Source organism: Pantherophis guttatus, chromosome 1 (genome assembly GCF_059756535.1).
Source record: "Pantherophis guttatus breed Tessera chromosome 1, ASM5975653v1, whole genome shotgun sequence".
Taxonomy (NCBI): domain Eukaryota; kingdom Metazoa; phylum Chordata; class Lepidosauria; order Squamata; family Colubridae; genus Pantherophis; species Pantherophis guttatus.
Window position 1 is genome coordinate 283,897,492 of NC_142063.1, and position 16,264 is coordinate 283,913,755.

Here is a 16,264-nt window from a genome sequence, read left to right on the forward strand (position 1 = left end):
TGTATTTATATTTATGTACGTAACTTTAATATGATACATTTTTTATTTCAGATAAATAGATACCTGCCAATGAGTGTTGTGTAGCTCTACATCTTCCAGATGATCTACATCTTTTACTTATACATAGTTATATTTAAAACTTATTTAAGTCAAGCATGACTACTAGTAACCACATGGACGCAAAAATAATGTTTGGTCAGCAGTTCATGAAAGTAGTTTGTCTTATGTTGCAGGAATCTCAGAAATTTTGGGGTTTTTTCCCTCTGGTTGTGGAATTCTCGTCTATTTCCTTGGAGAATCACACTGAATTACTTTATGGCCTTGGCACTATATTCCTTGATATTGCACTGAATGTTGCTCTGAAAGCAACAGTTAGCACCATGACTGGACACTCATTCTATCATCACCGTAAATGATACTTTCATTTATATGAACTTTACTAAAAGGTCAAGTAGTATTGTGTTCTTTTTCAATGCATTCATCCTATATTTTTACTCTAGTTTCTCCAATTGTCTTAGAAGTCTAGTTAATTAAGAACTTCTGATCAGCCAGGGCATGCAAGTAGTCACTTAAACTTGCTTCTCTCTAACCTACATAAGTTGATTCCAAAATATTGACTCCTAGCTGTATTACAGGTAGTCAAAGTTACAACAGCACTGAAAAACGTGGCTTATGACTCTTTTTCACACTTATGACCATTGCAGCATCCCCATGGTCACATGATCAAAACTTGGATCCTTGGCAACTGACATATATTTATAATGGTTGCAGTGTCCTGGGAAATCAAGCGATCAACTTTTGTGACCTTCTGATAAGCAAAGTCAATGGGGAAGCCAGATTCACTTAACAACCGTGTTAGTAACTTAACAACTGTTGTGATTCACATAACAACTATGGCAAGAAAAGTCGTAAAATGGGGCAAAACTCACTTAGCAACTGTCTTTCTTAGCAATGGAAATTTTGGACTCAGTTGTGACTGTAAATTGAGGACTACCCATAATTAAAGTTGGTGGGAGGGGTTTCCCTTAATTTTTTTGATTTCCTCACAGATAAGATAAAGAAAAGAAAACAGAACAGCTAGAATGGGAAGAAGATATTGTCAAGATTCTCTTAAACTCTAACCCAATAGGGGCATCACGGAAGCAATAATGATGAAAGCAGCATAATGTCATAAGCTCTACTCCTCTCAAACACACATCATAGGAGCCTTGGTGGTGCAGCGGACTAAAGTGCTGTTAAGTAGTACTTAGCTGCCAGCTGCCTGCAATTACTGCGAGTTCAAATCCCACCAGACTCAAGGTTGACTCAGCCTTCCATCCTTCCGAGGTAGGTAAAATGAGGACCCAGATTGTGGGGGCAATAAAATGACTTTGTATTAAAAAAAACACCGCTTAGGGGGGGCCGAAAGCCCTACTAAGCAGGTATATACAAAAGTATGAAGGCTATTGCTTAACGCATTGTAAGCCGCCCTGAGTCTCCGGAGAAGGGCGGCATATAAATCGAACCAATAAATAAATCATCGCACCACAAGTATATACAAAAGGGTGAAGACATAAACCAGACAGACACTCTGTCAGTAAGCGATTCAGCTAAAGATATCCAGCCTATTAACCTGAAAGACATAAAAGGAGCTACATATAAATTCCACAATCAGAATAAAATTATGGAAAGGCCTTTCATACTGATTACTATACCTCTCCTAATTGGTGTTCATTATGCGATATTATGTTCTTTATATCAATTTATTTAAACAGTATTTTTTAAAAAATAATTCAGTATAATCTTACGTTCCAGATGCTTCACTCGATAGTTCTTGGCTACTACTGAATGTCGTATCTGAAGAATCACTGGCAGAGTTAGCAGATTGTTCTGCCTAGAAAAATAGTAATTCCAAAACAAAAGATTTATTCAGCAAAAGATAACAATGTAAGAAAAATCATTTATTTTATACCTGGGAGTTTTAAACATATATGGGTAAACCTCGGTTTATGAGTGGTTGCTTAACAACCATTTGAAATTATGACAGACCCCACACCCCCCACCAAAGCTATTTACGGTCCAATTTGACCACATATGCACACACCCATAATCATGGAATCAGATTTTGAATGCTGGCATCCAGTTCATGTTCATGGCTATTTGCAGTGTCCCATGGTCACATGTACAATTCTCATCCATTTTTATCTAATCTAATCTAATCTAATCTAATCTAATCTAATCTATCTATCTATCTATCTATCTATCTATCTATCTATCTATCTATCTATCATCTAATTTATTTGCCACCCATGTAGTGGTTCAGGCAACTCTGAGCAGCAGCATCAAGATAAAACAACATATAACTATTATACTGTAAATATAAAATGTATTAAAATCACAAAAAATAAAACAACCTGAAAAACAAGGGTTTGGAGAAGAGAAGTGGATTGTCTTCTCTGTTAGTCTATCAACCACCTCCATTAAGCAGCTACGTCTTTAGAAGAAGAGCCATGGTGGTGCAGTGGTTAGAGTACAGTACTGCAGGCTACCTCTGCTGCCTGCCGGCTGCCTGCAATTTTGCAGTTCAAATCTCAACAGGCTCAAGGTTGACTCAGCCTTCCATCCTTCCAATGTGAGTAAAATGAGGACCCAAATTGTTGGGGGCAATGTGCTAACTCTGTAAACATCTTAGAGAGGACTGGAAAGCACTGGAAAGTGGTACATAAGTCTATTGCTATTGCTATTGCTATTGCTATTAGGACCCCTTGCCAGCCGGCATAGCCAAATTTTAAGGACTTTCCTGAAGGCTAAAAGAAAGAGGGAAGATCTTACCTCCTATGGCAAGATGTTCCAAAGGGCAGGAGTTGTAGTAGAAAAGGCTCTTCTCCTGGATCCCACCAGCTGAAATTCTTTGGCTGATGGGATCCGCAGTAGGGCCCTTCTACCAGCACAAATGGGACAGGTCAATCCCATTGGGGAAAGATGGTTCAGCAGATATACTTATGACCCATGCCATAAAGGGCTTTAAAGGTGATAACCAACACCTTGACTTGCATCTAGAAGCAAAGCAGCAGCCAGTGCAACTCAGGTAAAATTGGTGTTACATGTGCCACCACCATAGAGGTCTGGACCAATTGTAGCTTCCAAATGCTGCTTAAGATTAACCCCATTTACAGTACACTGCAACATTCCAAGTGGGAGGATTATCTTTGCCAGGTTTGCCCTTGATTATTTCAGTTTTTCCAGCAAAAAACAACAACAACACCCATTGGGTAAATGGATTTGCTTGACAATTGGAGTATTCATTTAACAACCACTAAAAAAAGTGTCAAAAACATGACTCTTTGACTTATGATTGCAACAACTTATGACCATAATGCTGTACTCAATTATGATTTTACATAGAGGACTACCTATAGTAACATGCAGTGTGATGTACCAAGAAAAGGGGAAATTACAAGATCACAGCTATAACTAAATAACTGTTAATAAGCAGTCTAAATTCATCCAGGTTTGCACTTAGGAACATCCAATAAGGCGGGGGGGGGAGGAGGAGGATTTAATAGGAAACAATGGAAAACTGTATTCCAACCACTTTCATAATGAAGCAATATCAGGCTATAAAGCTATTCATATTTGTTTGAGAGCAAGCACAATCAAAAAGAATGAGACTGAATTCCAAGTAGACACAGAATCACAGTATTCAAAATGGTGCCCTGATTTCATGATTGTGATTCAGAACAAGTGAAATATCTGATAAAACATTATGAACAAGTACTGCATATAGTTTTCCAATCAACCCATGTTAATGATCTGTCAAGATGTTATTCAGGCATGAGTAACTATGGTCATACAAATTCTACTCTGGAGAAATTACAATGAATGCAACAATAATAAGTTGCTTAGATCAGAGGTCCCCAACCTCTGGATCGTAGCCCACTACCAGGCCATTGCTTATTTGCAAACAGGCTGTGTGATCAGTGGGCCGGTGCGTGCATGTGCAACTCTACTCTCGTGAATAGCTGGCTGGTGCGCGCACACACAAGTGCACACATCTCAACTTGTGACAAGTTGAGCTATGTGCACATGCACGCCAGCCTGCTACTCATATGAGTCAGACTGCACACATGCTAGCACACCACTCAGCATACCAGTTCTTCTCCACCTCAGTTGGACCACCAAGCTGCATAGCTTAGGGACCATTGGCTTAGTTACAAGTTTTATATCACCTTTTATAATGAAAACAGTAACAGTCAAACCTTTTGAAGGTTTTCTTTGTGTATATCAAAAGACTGTACCATAATGCAACATGTTAACAATTCCATTCCATGGAACAGGAAAACAAAACTTAAGAGAGCAACCTGATTTCTTTTATCCAAAACATGACAGGGACTATATGGTACATTTCAGTTTACATACTCTGAAAGTTGATGAGCTAGTCAACTTTTCATATGCTAGTTTGGCTGCTTCAAATTTGGCTGCTTGAGCTTTATTTCCTCTTCCAACACCAACTACTATATCATCAATCTGACACTCATAAGAAAAGCTAGAAGATATAAAAGGAGAAAAAAAAATGATGTTCAATGTTGTAAAAGAAGGCTGCTGACCAGTTCCTATCTATTTAGAAGTAACTTTCAGTAAATCAAAGGAGCTTACTGCTGATATAAAAGCATACTGAAAATAAAAGCTGCAATTTTATACATATATCTGAAAATAAGCCCAGTTCAAGGCAGTCAGATTTACTTTTGAGCTTATGTACCTAAAGTGCTTCAAAGTTGTGTAATCAACCTTTTAAAATACACAATTTATTTATACATAGCTATATAGCAGTATATATTTCCTATGTAAATAAATGAGCAAGTTCACAAACTTTTCAGTACCACATATATCAATCTTAAAACCTTAAAATATCACTGTTTCTTTTTTATTTTTTTTTATTTTTTATTCTGTTTTTGCTAGACTGCATTGGCTGTAAAATAAGACAAAATTGTTACAGAGGAAATAATCCATTTGACTTATAAAGAAATAGATTTCAGGTGGACATCAAGAAAAGGTTTCCTTCCACAGAATATATTGTTTCAGGAGACAGTGAACTCTCTTTCACAGGCAATATTTAAACAGAGTACAGGTTGTTCTCTACTAGGGATGTCCTATCAGTGGATCCCCATTCCAGGCAGGAATTGGACTAAATCTCTTCCAACCTTTACATTCTTTTCTTTTTTTTCTTTTCTTTTTTTTTTGGTAGTTCAGCTTACCTATATTTTAACTGTCATTACACTGCAAATTACAGTTTTCACAAGTCTCAAAAGAGATTCATACATGAATGCCTTAATTTTTTCTTATCACAGTTATAAAGTTAAAAATTACAAGGTCATTGCAAAATGAATTAATTAACCTTTACATTCTATGACGGTATGATTCTGCTTATCTTGTAAGCTTAAACAATGCTTGTTAAAATGTGTAACAATATATTATATATATATTGTTACATAAATCTGATAGCTATATTCCTGTGGTTGCAGCCTAAACTTGCATTTGTTTGTTTGCAACATCATCATCTGCTGTTTCACACATTCTCTGTGCAAAAAGGTTTAATTTGGGTTTAGTGTGATATGTAAATAAAGCTACTGTGACTTATAAACCATGACTTATGATTAAGCATGGTGCATAAACCCAATCATTATTCAAGAAACCACTGTCAAATAAAACTATGGCTCATTGCAATGCATGAACCAGTCTCCTATGAATAAAATTCAGTAACACCTACATATCTCAAGAGAATATTTTTTTTAAAAAAATGCAACCCTATTCCCCAAGATAAAATATTATCAGTAACTCACATTGGTTTATGTTCCAATCCAGTTTTAGATATCAAGTTATACTGAACATGCACTTTGTTCTTTAACGCATACTCATTAAGCAAGGAAACATAGTTAATTGAATTTGAAGATGTATATTCAGGAACACGTAGAGAAAGCAGGGATAACGTTGACTCCTTGTGCTGCTCACATGAATCTGGTTCTCCCTACAAAAAAAATAAGCGTAAGTAAATCTGCTTGAGGAGAGTGAAATTGTTCTTGGAATTCCTCCGCAAAGAACAGATAACTTGCACTTCATTTATTATCTCTTGTAAAGAGAGATAGTAACATAAATTGCAGTATTTTTGGCAAAAGTATTGTTCTGATTTAGCAAAATGTACAATGGATCACAAATATATACTGAAAGCAAAGAGAGAGAGAGAGAGAGAGAGAGAGAGAGAGAGAGAGAGAGAGAGAGAGAGAGAGAGAGAGAGAGAGAGAGAGAGAGAAGAAGGACAGATCTACTTTATGACCCCAAGACTATGTAAAATATTTGTGCATTGTAGAAAGCTTTGGACTGGGGGTCGGGGATAATTCCAGGCATATCCCATAGGCCTAAGGTGGAAGTGGAATTGTGATAAAGTTAGCTTATGGCATAATAAATATGTTAGTTTGAAGTAACTCGAAGATGTTTTTGTGCAACCTTGAAAAATCTTGCTTTACAGAGAAAAAAAAACTTGCTGAGAGAGTTTCTACATAAGGTCCTGTGCCCCTGACAGTAGTACCTAGCAGAAGTTGAAAAACCCTCACACTGTGCAAAGAGGGGAAGAGTTTACAGGGGAAATACGGCATAAAAGGTAGCACCTCTTCCCCTGTAGGTACCCTTCCTAGAATCAGCTACCTGGAGTTAATCACTGAAAGGACATTCCTTTCCTCAGCACAGACGGGCTGGGGAATGCTTAATTTGACTTTACGGCAAAGATGGTCAATTCATGGCCTTCAACCCTCATGGAGACCTGTTCTAAAGCTCTGAGAATTGGCAATTGCCTTCCAATCTGAAGTAGGAAACATGAAAACTAGATTAATTCCTAAAATAAGTTTAAACAGCATTTTAAAAGGAAAATTTATAATCCTCTCCCAAATCTAGACAAACCCTACTCACTTTGGCTGTTGCCATTCTCCAAATTTGACTGCAACCTCCACAGTAAAGGAAAAATAATTCTAATCACTCTTTATGGCCATGATAGGCAAGAACATATTTAAAAAGCTCACCATGTTGTCTTAATCTTAATTATTTTAATCAATCCCAGTTTGAAAATCTATACCCTTTAAACCTAACTTATGCCATAATTTTAGATTTTAGACTAGATTTGAAAGCATAATAGAGTGTGAGGAAAAGGACCTTGATAGACACGTGCAAGAAATGTTAACAAAGCAAAACGCCTGTGTCCTGAGCACAATCTTGTACTGCAATGAGTCTTGGATCCTCTACGCACGGCAGGAGAGAAAGTTGAACACCTTTCACATGTGCTGTCTCCGACGAATTCTTGCCATCACCTGGCAGGACAAAGTTCCAAATAGCGCAGTCTTGGAACATGCTGGAATTTCTAGCATGTATATACTATTGAAACAGCGACGTCTACGCTAGCTGGGGCATGTCATGAGAATGGCTGATGGTCGGATTCCGAAAGATCTCCAGTATGAAGAATTAGTGCAGGGAAAGCGCCTCAGAGGGAGACCATAGCTGCGATATAAGGATATCTGCAAGAGGAACCTAAAGGCCCTGGGAATGGACATTAACAACTGGGAAACCTTGACTTCTGATCGTTCAGCTTGGAGGTTAAAGATGCAGCATGGCCTTCTCCAATTCGAAGAGACACTTGTTCGGCAGGCTGAGGCAAAAAGGCAGTCCCGGAACCAGCGAAATCTGGGGGCTGGGCAGGGGACAGAATGTATCTGCCCTCAGTGTGGAAGGGATGGCCACTCTCAAATTGGCCTTTTTAGTCACACTAGATGCTGTTTTAGGACCTCTTTCCAGAGCACGATACCATAGTCTCTTGAGACTGAAGGATGCCAATGCCAAAACGGGTTGAAATATTACATCTACAAAAATGAAATAACATTTAAGAGTGACTCAGACAGTCGACCTCATGATTCACCGGAGTATAAGGGGGAGAGGGGGGAGGTTCAGTATAATTTGCCTTGCAATATTCCATTATTATAGCTAAACTCAATAAAGGTAGTTTTAGCCTTCCCAAGAAAATTATTTCCTGGTCTGGTTTACTTAATGAGGCTGACATGAAGGGAGGATTTTATTTTCCCACTTGGTCACACAGAGCAGAAATGTACAAATAATACATCTGCCTATCTCAGCTCTAGTCTAAACATCTGGCTGAGTGTGCAAACAACCATAACTATAACAACAACAACAATAATATTTTATTGTTATATTATATGCTGCAAGAAGATCACATAGACTGACTACAAACAATGACATTATAAAGTAGGAACAATGTTGCATCTGAAGATCTACAAGAAATATCATTTGCCTGCAAGCAAGAACTGGTGGGACCCTAAAATAGAGAAAGTCATATAAAATGAAGAAAGTAAATTGCTCTGGGACTTTAGAATTCAAACAGAAATATAACACCCCAGACTTAACAACTGTTGAAAGACAAAAAAGTCTGGATAGTGGACATGGCAGTATTTGGGTACAGCACAATAGAGGAGAAAGAACTTGAGAAGATAACAAAATACAAAGACCAGAAAATAGAAATAGAAGGACTGTAGCAAAAGCAAGTAAAGGTAGTGTCAACAGTAACAGGCACCTTGGGTGCAATCCCAAAACAACTGGAGCACCACTTGAATACCACTGGCATTGACAAATTCACCATCAATCAACTGCAAAAGGCAGCTTTACTTGGAACAGCTGACATCCTGTGATGCTATCTGTAACACCATCAAACATCCTTATCTGACTATCCCAGGTCCTTTGAAAGGACTCGATAGGAAGACAAAAATGCCAAATCCAGTCTGAACATATGGCTGACTGTGCGATGAATCATAATAATATTTTATTAAATTTATATGCTGCCTGACTCCAGCAACTCTCAGTTGTTAGGAAAGGAAGTAACTGATTATTTTGTTGTTGCTGCTGTTGTTTTTGATGTTTGAACATCATGTGACATGATGATACTGGCATACTTTTTTATTTAACAAACATTTTACTGAATGGCTTATGACCAGTCAATTTTGGAAAAGCTATTTGTTAAGTGAAGAATGCTGCCATAGCAATGCTATGCTTGCTTCCTTTTCCATGACAAACAGAAATGTATGCAGAGGCAGATTAGAACACAAGTTGATCGTGCTCTCTCCTGAGGGGAATCCCAAACTATCCTTTCTTAGTGAAAATATGAGCCTGGTTGCTCAAACCTGCTGTCTAGATCAGGGGTCCCCAAGCTGTGAGCCGCAGCCCACTAGTGGGCCATGAGGGGTTTGCAACTGGGCCGTGGAAATGGCTGGCAAGCACACACACACGCAGTGGGTGAGCATGGGCACACATTCCGTTTAGGCGAGCAGCAGGTGATTGTGCATGCTGCTTGCGCAAATGGAGCTGCGTGTGTGTGCTTACTGGCCACTTGCATGAACCATTCCCTTCCTCCCTGCCAGTCCGCAAAGCCAGAAAAGCTGGGGAATCTTGGTCTGTAGGCACTCCTCCACTTACCTCTTTTTGCTTTTGTATGGTATTCCAGGCTAATACAGCTGCCTGAGCTTTTGCTTGTTTCTTGGTTTTACCAATGGCAGATTCATATTGGACCTTGCCAATGACAACTGCTACAGTGAATCTACAGTGAAGAAAGTAATTTATAAAATATTGTGAAGTGGGAGGAGAGATGCATCGTCTGCAAAATACACTCCATTGCACAATTATAACTCCCATTTTCTCCATCATCAGGAAAAAAAGTTAACAACAGGATAGTCTTGGAAGACCAGATCATTTGTTTCCTTTTTTCCCTCAAATCATCCAAGTGGGGAAGGGCTGTTTTAATGAAATCTCAGGTTCCCAAATTCCAGTAGGGGATTCTGATATGAGAAGACTATTTTCTCTGAACTACATTTCCATTCCTGTCTCTATCTTGAAACCATCCTTCTAGCTAAATGCTGGGCACAAAGAACAGGGATAGAACCACTTCTCGTTTAATCACCAGCTCGGTTAGCAACCGTTTGCAAACAGACAGCAATAATAATAATAATAATAATAATAATAATAATAATAATAATAATAATAATAATAATAATAATAATGTATAATAATGTATTATAATGTATTATAATGTATAATAAAGAATGTATCAGATTTGGAAGATGAACCATACGGACTGTGACACCAGTGAACAAAGGTTAATGGACCAACGACGTGTAATCCTAAACCACAAATTTTTCACTACAGAAGAATTAATAGCAATAGAAGAGAAAGCAATTAATGGTCTGAGTACAACAACAAAGAGGAGTAACATCAAGAATGATTTCCAGACTCAAAAGCAAATTGAGGAAGAAAGGGAAGAAGAGGATACTGAAATGGATGAAGATAAAGAACAAGGAAGCACTAAAGAACAAACACCAACAGATAGTGCTCAATTAGCTGGAAAAATAAAGCACCAAATGGAAGATGATGAAAGAACACGTTTGCCAAAGCTGAACCAAGTGAACCGGAAAGAATTGAGAAATGTACTAAAAAAGGTCAATGAGGCTGTGCAAACTATTCGAACCACTACATTAGCCGAAACTAACCAACTAATGTATGCAGCAGCTGTCATAACCACCAAAGAACTGGGGTTGAAAATACAAAAGAACCAAAGAGGCAAGAAGGGGAAGCCTAAGTGGAAAATTCGGTTAGAATTGAAGATCAAAAAAGTACGTGGAGATTTGAGCAACTTGAAGAACCTAAGGCAAGGTCAGCTAAAGCAGTGGTCCCCAACCCCCGGTCCGTGGACCGGTGCCGGGCCGTGGAGTACCTGGCACCGGGCCGCGCAGCGGCCGGGGGACATGAACGCTGCAGCGTAAAGGCTCCTGGGCCGTGCGCAAAAGCTCCTGGGCCGTGCGCAAAAGCTCCTGGGCCATGCGCAAAGGCTCCAGGGAAGAGAGCCCCGCGCAGGTACGCACGTGTGGCCCAAAGCCCCCACCCCTGCGCGCGCTCAGCGGGCCACGGTAAAATTATCAAAGGCTGATTGGTCCGCGGCGATAAAAAGGTTGGGGACCACTGAGCTAAAGAACAAGCAGGTCAAAAGCAGCCTGGAAGCAAGATACGATCTAAGGAATAAGGAGATTGCAATAGTAATTGAAGAGCTGAAGCAGAGGGTTGTTGCCATCGCTGAAAAGATTAAAAGATATGAAAACCGAGTAACTAAGTTCAAGGAAAACTCACAGTTCAGAGCAAATCAGCACCAGTTTTATAAGAATTTAGAAAATGGAAATGGAGTAACAACAAATGAAAAGCCTGATAAAGAGAAAGCTCTGAAATTCTGGAAGAATTTGTGGGAAAACAACAAGAAGCACAACAGAAATGCAAAATGGATCAAACAGGTTGAGGACTCTATTAAAATGCATAAAATGGAAGACGTGAAAATAACAAAAGCAATGGTGCAAAGACAGTCAAGAAAAGTGAAGAACTGGAGTGCACCTGGACCAGATGAGCTGCATGGCTTCTGGTTAAAGGCACTTACAAGTCTGCACAAAAGATTGGCAACCCAGATGAACCAGATCCTAAAAACACCTGAAAATGATGGATGGATGACAACTGGAAGGACATTTTTGATCCAAAAAGATAAAGAAAAAGGAAAGGACCCTGGAAACTATAGGCCAATCACCTGCTTGCCAACAACATACAAGCTTCTTACTGGTATCATTGCAAACCAAATCTATGGATACCTGGAAAGAAATAACTTGCTTCCTGTAGAACAGAAAGGATGCTGCAAAAACTCAAGAGGAACAAAAGATCAATTGCTGATCGACAAGATAATCCTAAAGAACTCAAAGAAAAGACGAACCAACCTGTTCATGGCTTGGATAGACTATAAGAAAGCATTTGATTCAGTTCCCCATAGCTGGATCAAGAAATGCCTGGAAATATTAGGCATCAGCAGCAACATACAAAAATTCATGGAATCTTCAATGAACCTCTGGAAAACAAAACTTATGGCTAATGAAGAAGAACTGGGTGAAGTTGAAATTAAACGAGGCATTTTCCAGGGCGATTCCCTTTCACCCCTACTTTTTATACTCTCAATGCTACCACTGACAATCATTTTGAAGAAGATGAACTGTGGATACGAACTTGCAAAGAAAGGACTGAAAATCTCGCACTTGATGTACATGGATGATTTGAAGCTGTTTGGTAAAACAAAAGCTGAACTGAATTTATTAATTGAAAACACAAAAGAATTCAGCCAAGACATTGGTATGCAGTTTGGAATTGACAAATGTGCAACAACAGCAACCAAAGCAGGCAAGATCATAAAAGAGGATGGAATAGAACTAGAGAATGAAGAAATGATAAAGGCAGTAAAATCAGAAGAAGGCTACAAGTACTTGGGAATTTTAGAAGCCTCTGACTTAATGCATAATAAAGTCAAGGAATTAACTTCAGCCAAGTACATTCGACGAATTCGTAAGATATTAATGTCCAAATTGAGTGGAGGAAACATCATAAAAGCCATAAATACCTGGGCTATACCTGTGATTAGATACTCTGCAGGAATAATTGACTGGACCCAGATGGAGTTAGACAATTTGGACAGAAAAACAAGGAAGCTTATGACAATGAATCATGCCTTGCACCCTAAAAGTGATGTTGACCAATTATATTTACCAAGAGCAGAGGGTGGTCGAGGACTCCTACAAGTAAAGCAGACTGTGGAAGAAGAAAAATGCAGCTTGAATGATTACATCCAGAAAAGTGAAGAACCAATGATTAAGGAAGTAAATAAAGGAGGCCTTTTAAAGACAACTAAAACAAAAGCAGAATATAAGAAAGAAGTAACTGAGCAGCGAGCTGAAAATTGGAAACACAAAGCTCTGCATGGCCAATACCTGAAAAGTATTGAAGGCAAAGCTGACCAGAAACTAACTTGGAACTAGTTAAGATCAGGAGTACTGAAAAAAGAAACAGAAAGCTTTATTTTGGCAGCTCAAGAACAAGCCCTAGCCACAAACTGTATGAAGGCAAAAATTCAACATGTTACCACCAACAGCAAATGCCGCCTCTGTAATGAAAAAGAAGAGACAGTTGACCACCTGATCAGTGGGTGCAGCAAAATTTCACAAACTGACTACCTACAACGCCATGACCGTGTTGCTAAAATCATTCACTGGAAATTGTGCCAGAAGTTTGGATTTGAGTACAGCAAAAACCACTGGGAACATCAGGTTGAGAAAGTTTTAGAGAATGAGAAACTCAAGATCTTGTGGGACTTTAGGATTCAGACTGACAGGCACTTGGTCCACAACACACCTGACATAACAATAGTTGAAAAGAAAAAAGTATGGTTCATTGACATTGCAATACCTGGTGATGCACGAATTGAAGATAAGCAGCAAGAAAAAATCACAAAGTACCGGGACTTACAAATTGAAGTTGAGCGACTGTGGAAAAAGAAATCGTGTGTTGTCCCGATTGTAATTGGAGCCCTCGGAGCAATACCCAAAGGGCTACCCCGCTATTTAGAAATTCTAAATTTGCCGGACTTGAGCATTTTGACTCTACAAAAAACCACCTTACTCAGAACAGCTTACATCCTCCGACGATACCTTAACAGTTCCTAGCTCCTTGGTTAGGACTCGAGCTGCTGAGCTATTAACCAGCCTCAAATGCTGTGAATCTCACTAAAGATTAACCAATAAATAATAATAATAATAATAATAATAATAATAATAATAATAATAATAATAATAATAATATCATCATCATTTTCTGACCAACACCTACATCTAGGACCAAATTTTAAATGCCTGATAGCAAAAGCTTTCAGTATGAAACTGATTAAGATTTGGTCAGTTTCAGGTAGGAGAGGCCAGCCTGCCAGAGGGTTCTTATCAACTCATTAAGGTCACAGAACCCAGCTCCTTAACTTATGGTCAGCACTTTTTAGGGACATGCTGCTCTGTGGAGAAAAGGAGTCCAGGAAGAAATAGCTTTTTAAGCACTCTCTGCTGTGGAAAGATGCAAAAAAGGAAGGGGAGAAAACAAGTCCAACCCAGGACACTGTCTAAAATAACCTTAATCTGAATCAGACAGCAGCAACCAATCATCTTCATAACAACACTCTCTCTCACTCACTCTCTGTGGTTTTGTTGGGGGGGGGGCACACAGTTTGCTTAGTAATCATTTAGCTTAATGACAAAATTGATGGAACAGACTGCAGCCAGTAAACAAGGACAGGGTATACAACTTCTGTAACAGTGGTTCCTAAACTGACACAATTACTCCTTTTTCCAGGCCCAATAATGCCATTATCCCCACATAAAAAACCCAGACTGCTCTATTATCCCTTTTATGATCTCTGGATATTCATCAACTTACACACGATCATGAGCTGGGCCTGTGATAGCAATGTCTTTGTACTCCAATTTTAAACCTTTCTTCTGACAATGTTGATTAAGTTTGTTCATGAATGTATGTGGGTCAGGATGGTTGTCAGCCATGTTATAACCTAAAAGAAAAAAAATCACAATAGGCATATTTACTTGCAACTCCCTAAACATAGCAATGACACTGTTTTTAATATTTCCCAATCTTTTCATAATCACCTGCACAGCCATATTCTGTACCACCTGCAGATTCTGAATACTCTTTAAGAGTAGCCCCATGTATATTATGTTGCAAGAGGTATCTAACACTCCAGTGACAATAAATAGGACTTCCCAATACAATAAATTGATGACCTACAAATCTACATTCACTCAGTTTCACTAGGGTTAATTCTGACCCTGTTCTTCCCAAACCAGACACCTAAAGCCTCCCAATCTAGAGACAGATCAGCCAGTAGCCTCACATAGAAGTTTAGGGAGAGCTGGCTACAAACTTGGTTGGCTTCAAAAACTGTTGAACCAATTCAGGAAACTTATTGCAATCAGTGGCTACCTTGACTGCAGGGTGGATAAAAATCAATGATTTTTTTAAAAAAATCAAAAAAATCAGATTTTTTTTATTTAAATTGGATTTTTTTTATTTAAATTGGATTTTTTTATTTTTATTGAATTTATTTTAATAAAAAACTTTGGGGGTAAAAATCTATCGTAAGATAGTTTTCTATTTAAGATACATAAATAATTTAGTTTATTCAGGATGAAATGGAGCTTAGTTATGTAGCATGAGGCTGTATATTCTGCAACACTGGGACTATCGGTGAGTCAACAATGGGTCAAAGGAGTAGCAGAGATGACAGTTGCTCTTTAAAAATTATGATTTAAATCGAGTTGATTTAAATCAAGCCTTTTTACTAGTGATTTAAATCATGATTTAAATTGTGATTTAAATCAACTCGATTTTAATCAAATCCACCCTGCTTGATTGCAGTGTGATTGTCTCTGAAGGCCATCTTCAAGAAGACTATGGAATTCCTTGTGCAGATGGCCATTGTGAGAACAGACTAGACTAGATAAGCAAGGAATCTGATCCACCATAGCATGGTTTTTATTATGTTCATTGAAATCTCAAGAACCTCACAAGGAAAGGTAATTTAATCTCTTGCCCTATTACCAAGACCAATTGGAACCTTCCTCAAAGAAAGGAAAACCACTGACAGTCAATGACATATACTGTAAATCTATATTTTGACACTCAAATACAGGTTGCAAATTCAGTAAAAAATGATACCAACGCTTGCACAGAATTGCAGCATGATGTACTTTGATTTGTCATGTCAAACTAAGCTAGAGGACCACACATTAGAGTTGGGATGTCCAGGGACAGCAGGAACATCTCTACCAACAGTGGCCCTCTGTGCATAGTACAATAAACAGTAAAAAAATAACACAAGTTAAATTGTTTGTTAGCCTGCCACTCTTATTCATCATCATGCCTGGTTTCTACCTGCAATTTACTATATTATCACATAGTTCAGACCCAAAATGAAGGCCATCTTCAAAATCCAAATATCAGACTTTGCACTCAAGATTTGCTATAGCTTAAGCGGCTTGGTTTCTAACCACAACTGTATTTTGGGTATAGGCAAAAAAATAATAATAATAATCCTGTAAAATTCAGTTACACAATTATGTGCCGTTTATAAGTCGCAAAATAATACTTCACCTGCCTCACAAACCTAGAATTGAAATCAGCATCGACCAATCCTCTACATCAGTGTTTCTCAACCTTGACAACTTGAAGATGAGTGGACTTCAACTCCCAGAATTCCCCAGCCAGCTATGCTGGCTGGGGAATTCTGGGAGTTGAAGTCCACTCATCTTCAAGTTGTCAAGGTTGAGAA

At 38.5% G+C, this 16,264-nt stretch overlaps 1 protein-coding gene across 4 annotated transcripts in view; it reads right to left on the reverse strand.

Moving 5' to 3' along the window:
- EIF2AK2 (eukaryotic translation initiation factor 2 alpha kinase 2) overlaps positions 1–16,264 on the reverse strand; it is a 44,534-nt gene that overhangs the window by 26,713 nt on the left and 1,557 nt on the right. For all 4 annotated transcript variants that reach the window (XM_087883039.1, XM_060692419.2, XM_087883038.1 and 1 more), the window contains exons 2-6: positions 14,356–14,485; positions 9,502–9,622; positions 5,820–6,004; positions 4,399–4,525; positions 1,788–1,873 (exon numbers count right to left, since the gene is read on the reverse strand). In XM_087883039.1, the coding sequence (XP_087739165.1) occupies positions 1,788–1,873; positions 4,399–4,525; positions 5,820–6,004; positions 9,502–9,622; positions 14,356–14,477 (641 nt within the window). In that variant the 5' untranslated portion in view covers positions 14,478–14,485. The remainder of the gene's footprint in view (positions 1–1,787; positions 1,874–4,398; positions 4,526–5,819; positions 6,005–9,501; positions 9,623–14,355; positions 14,486–16,264) is intronic.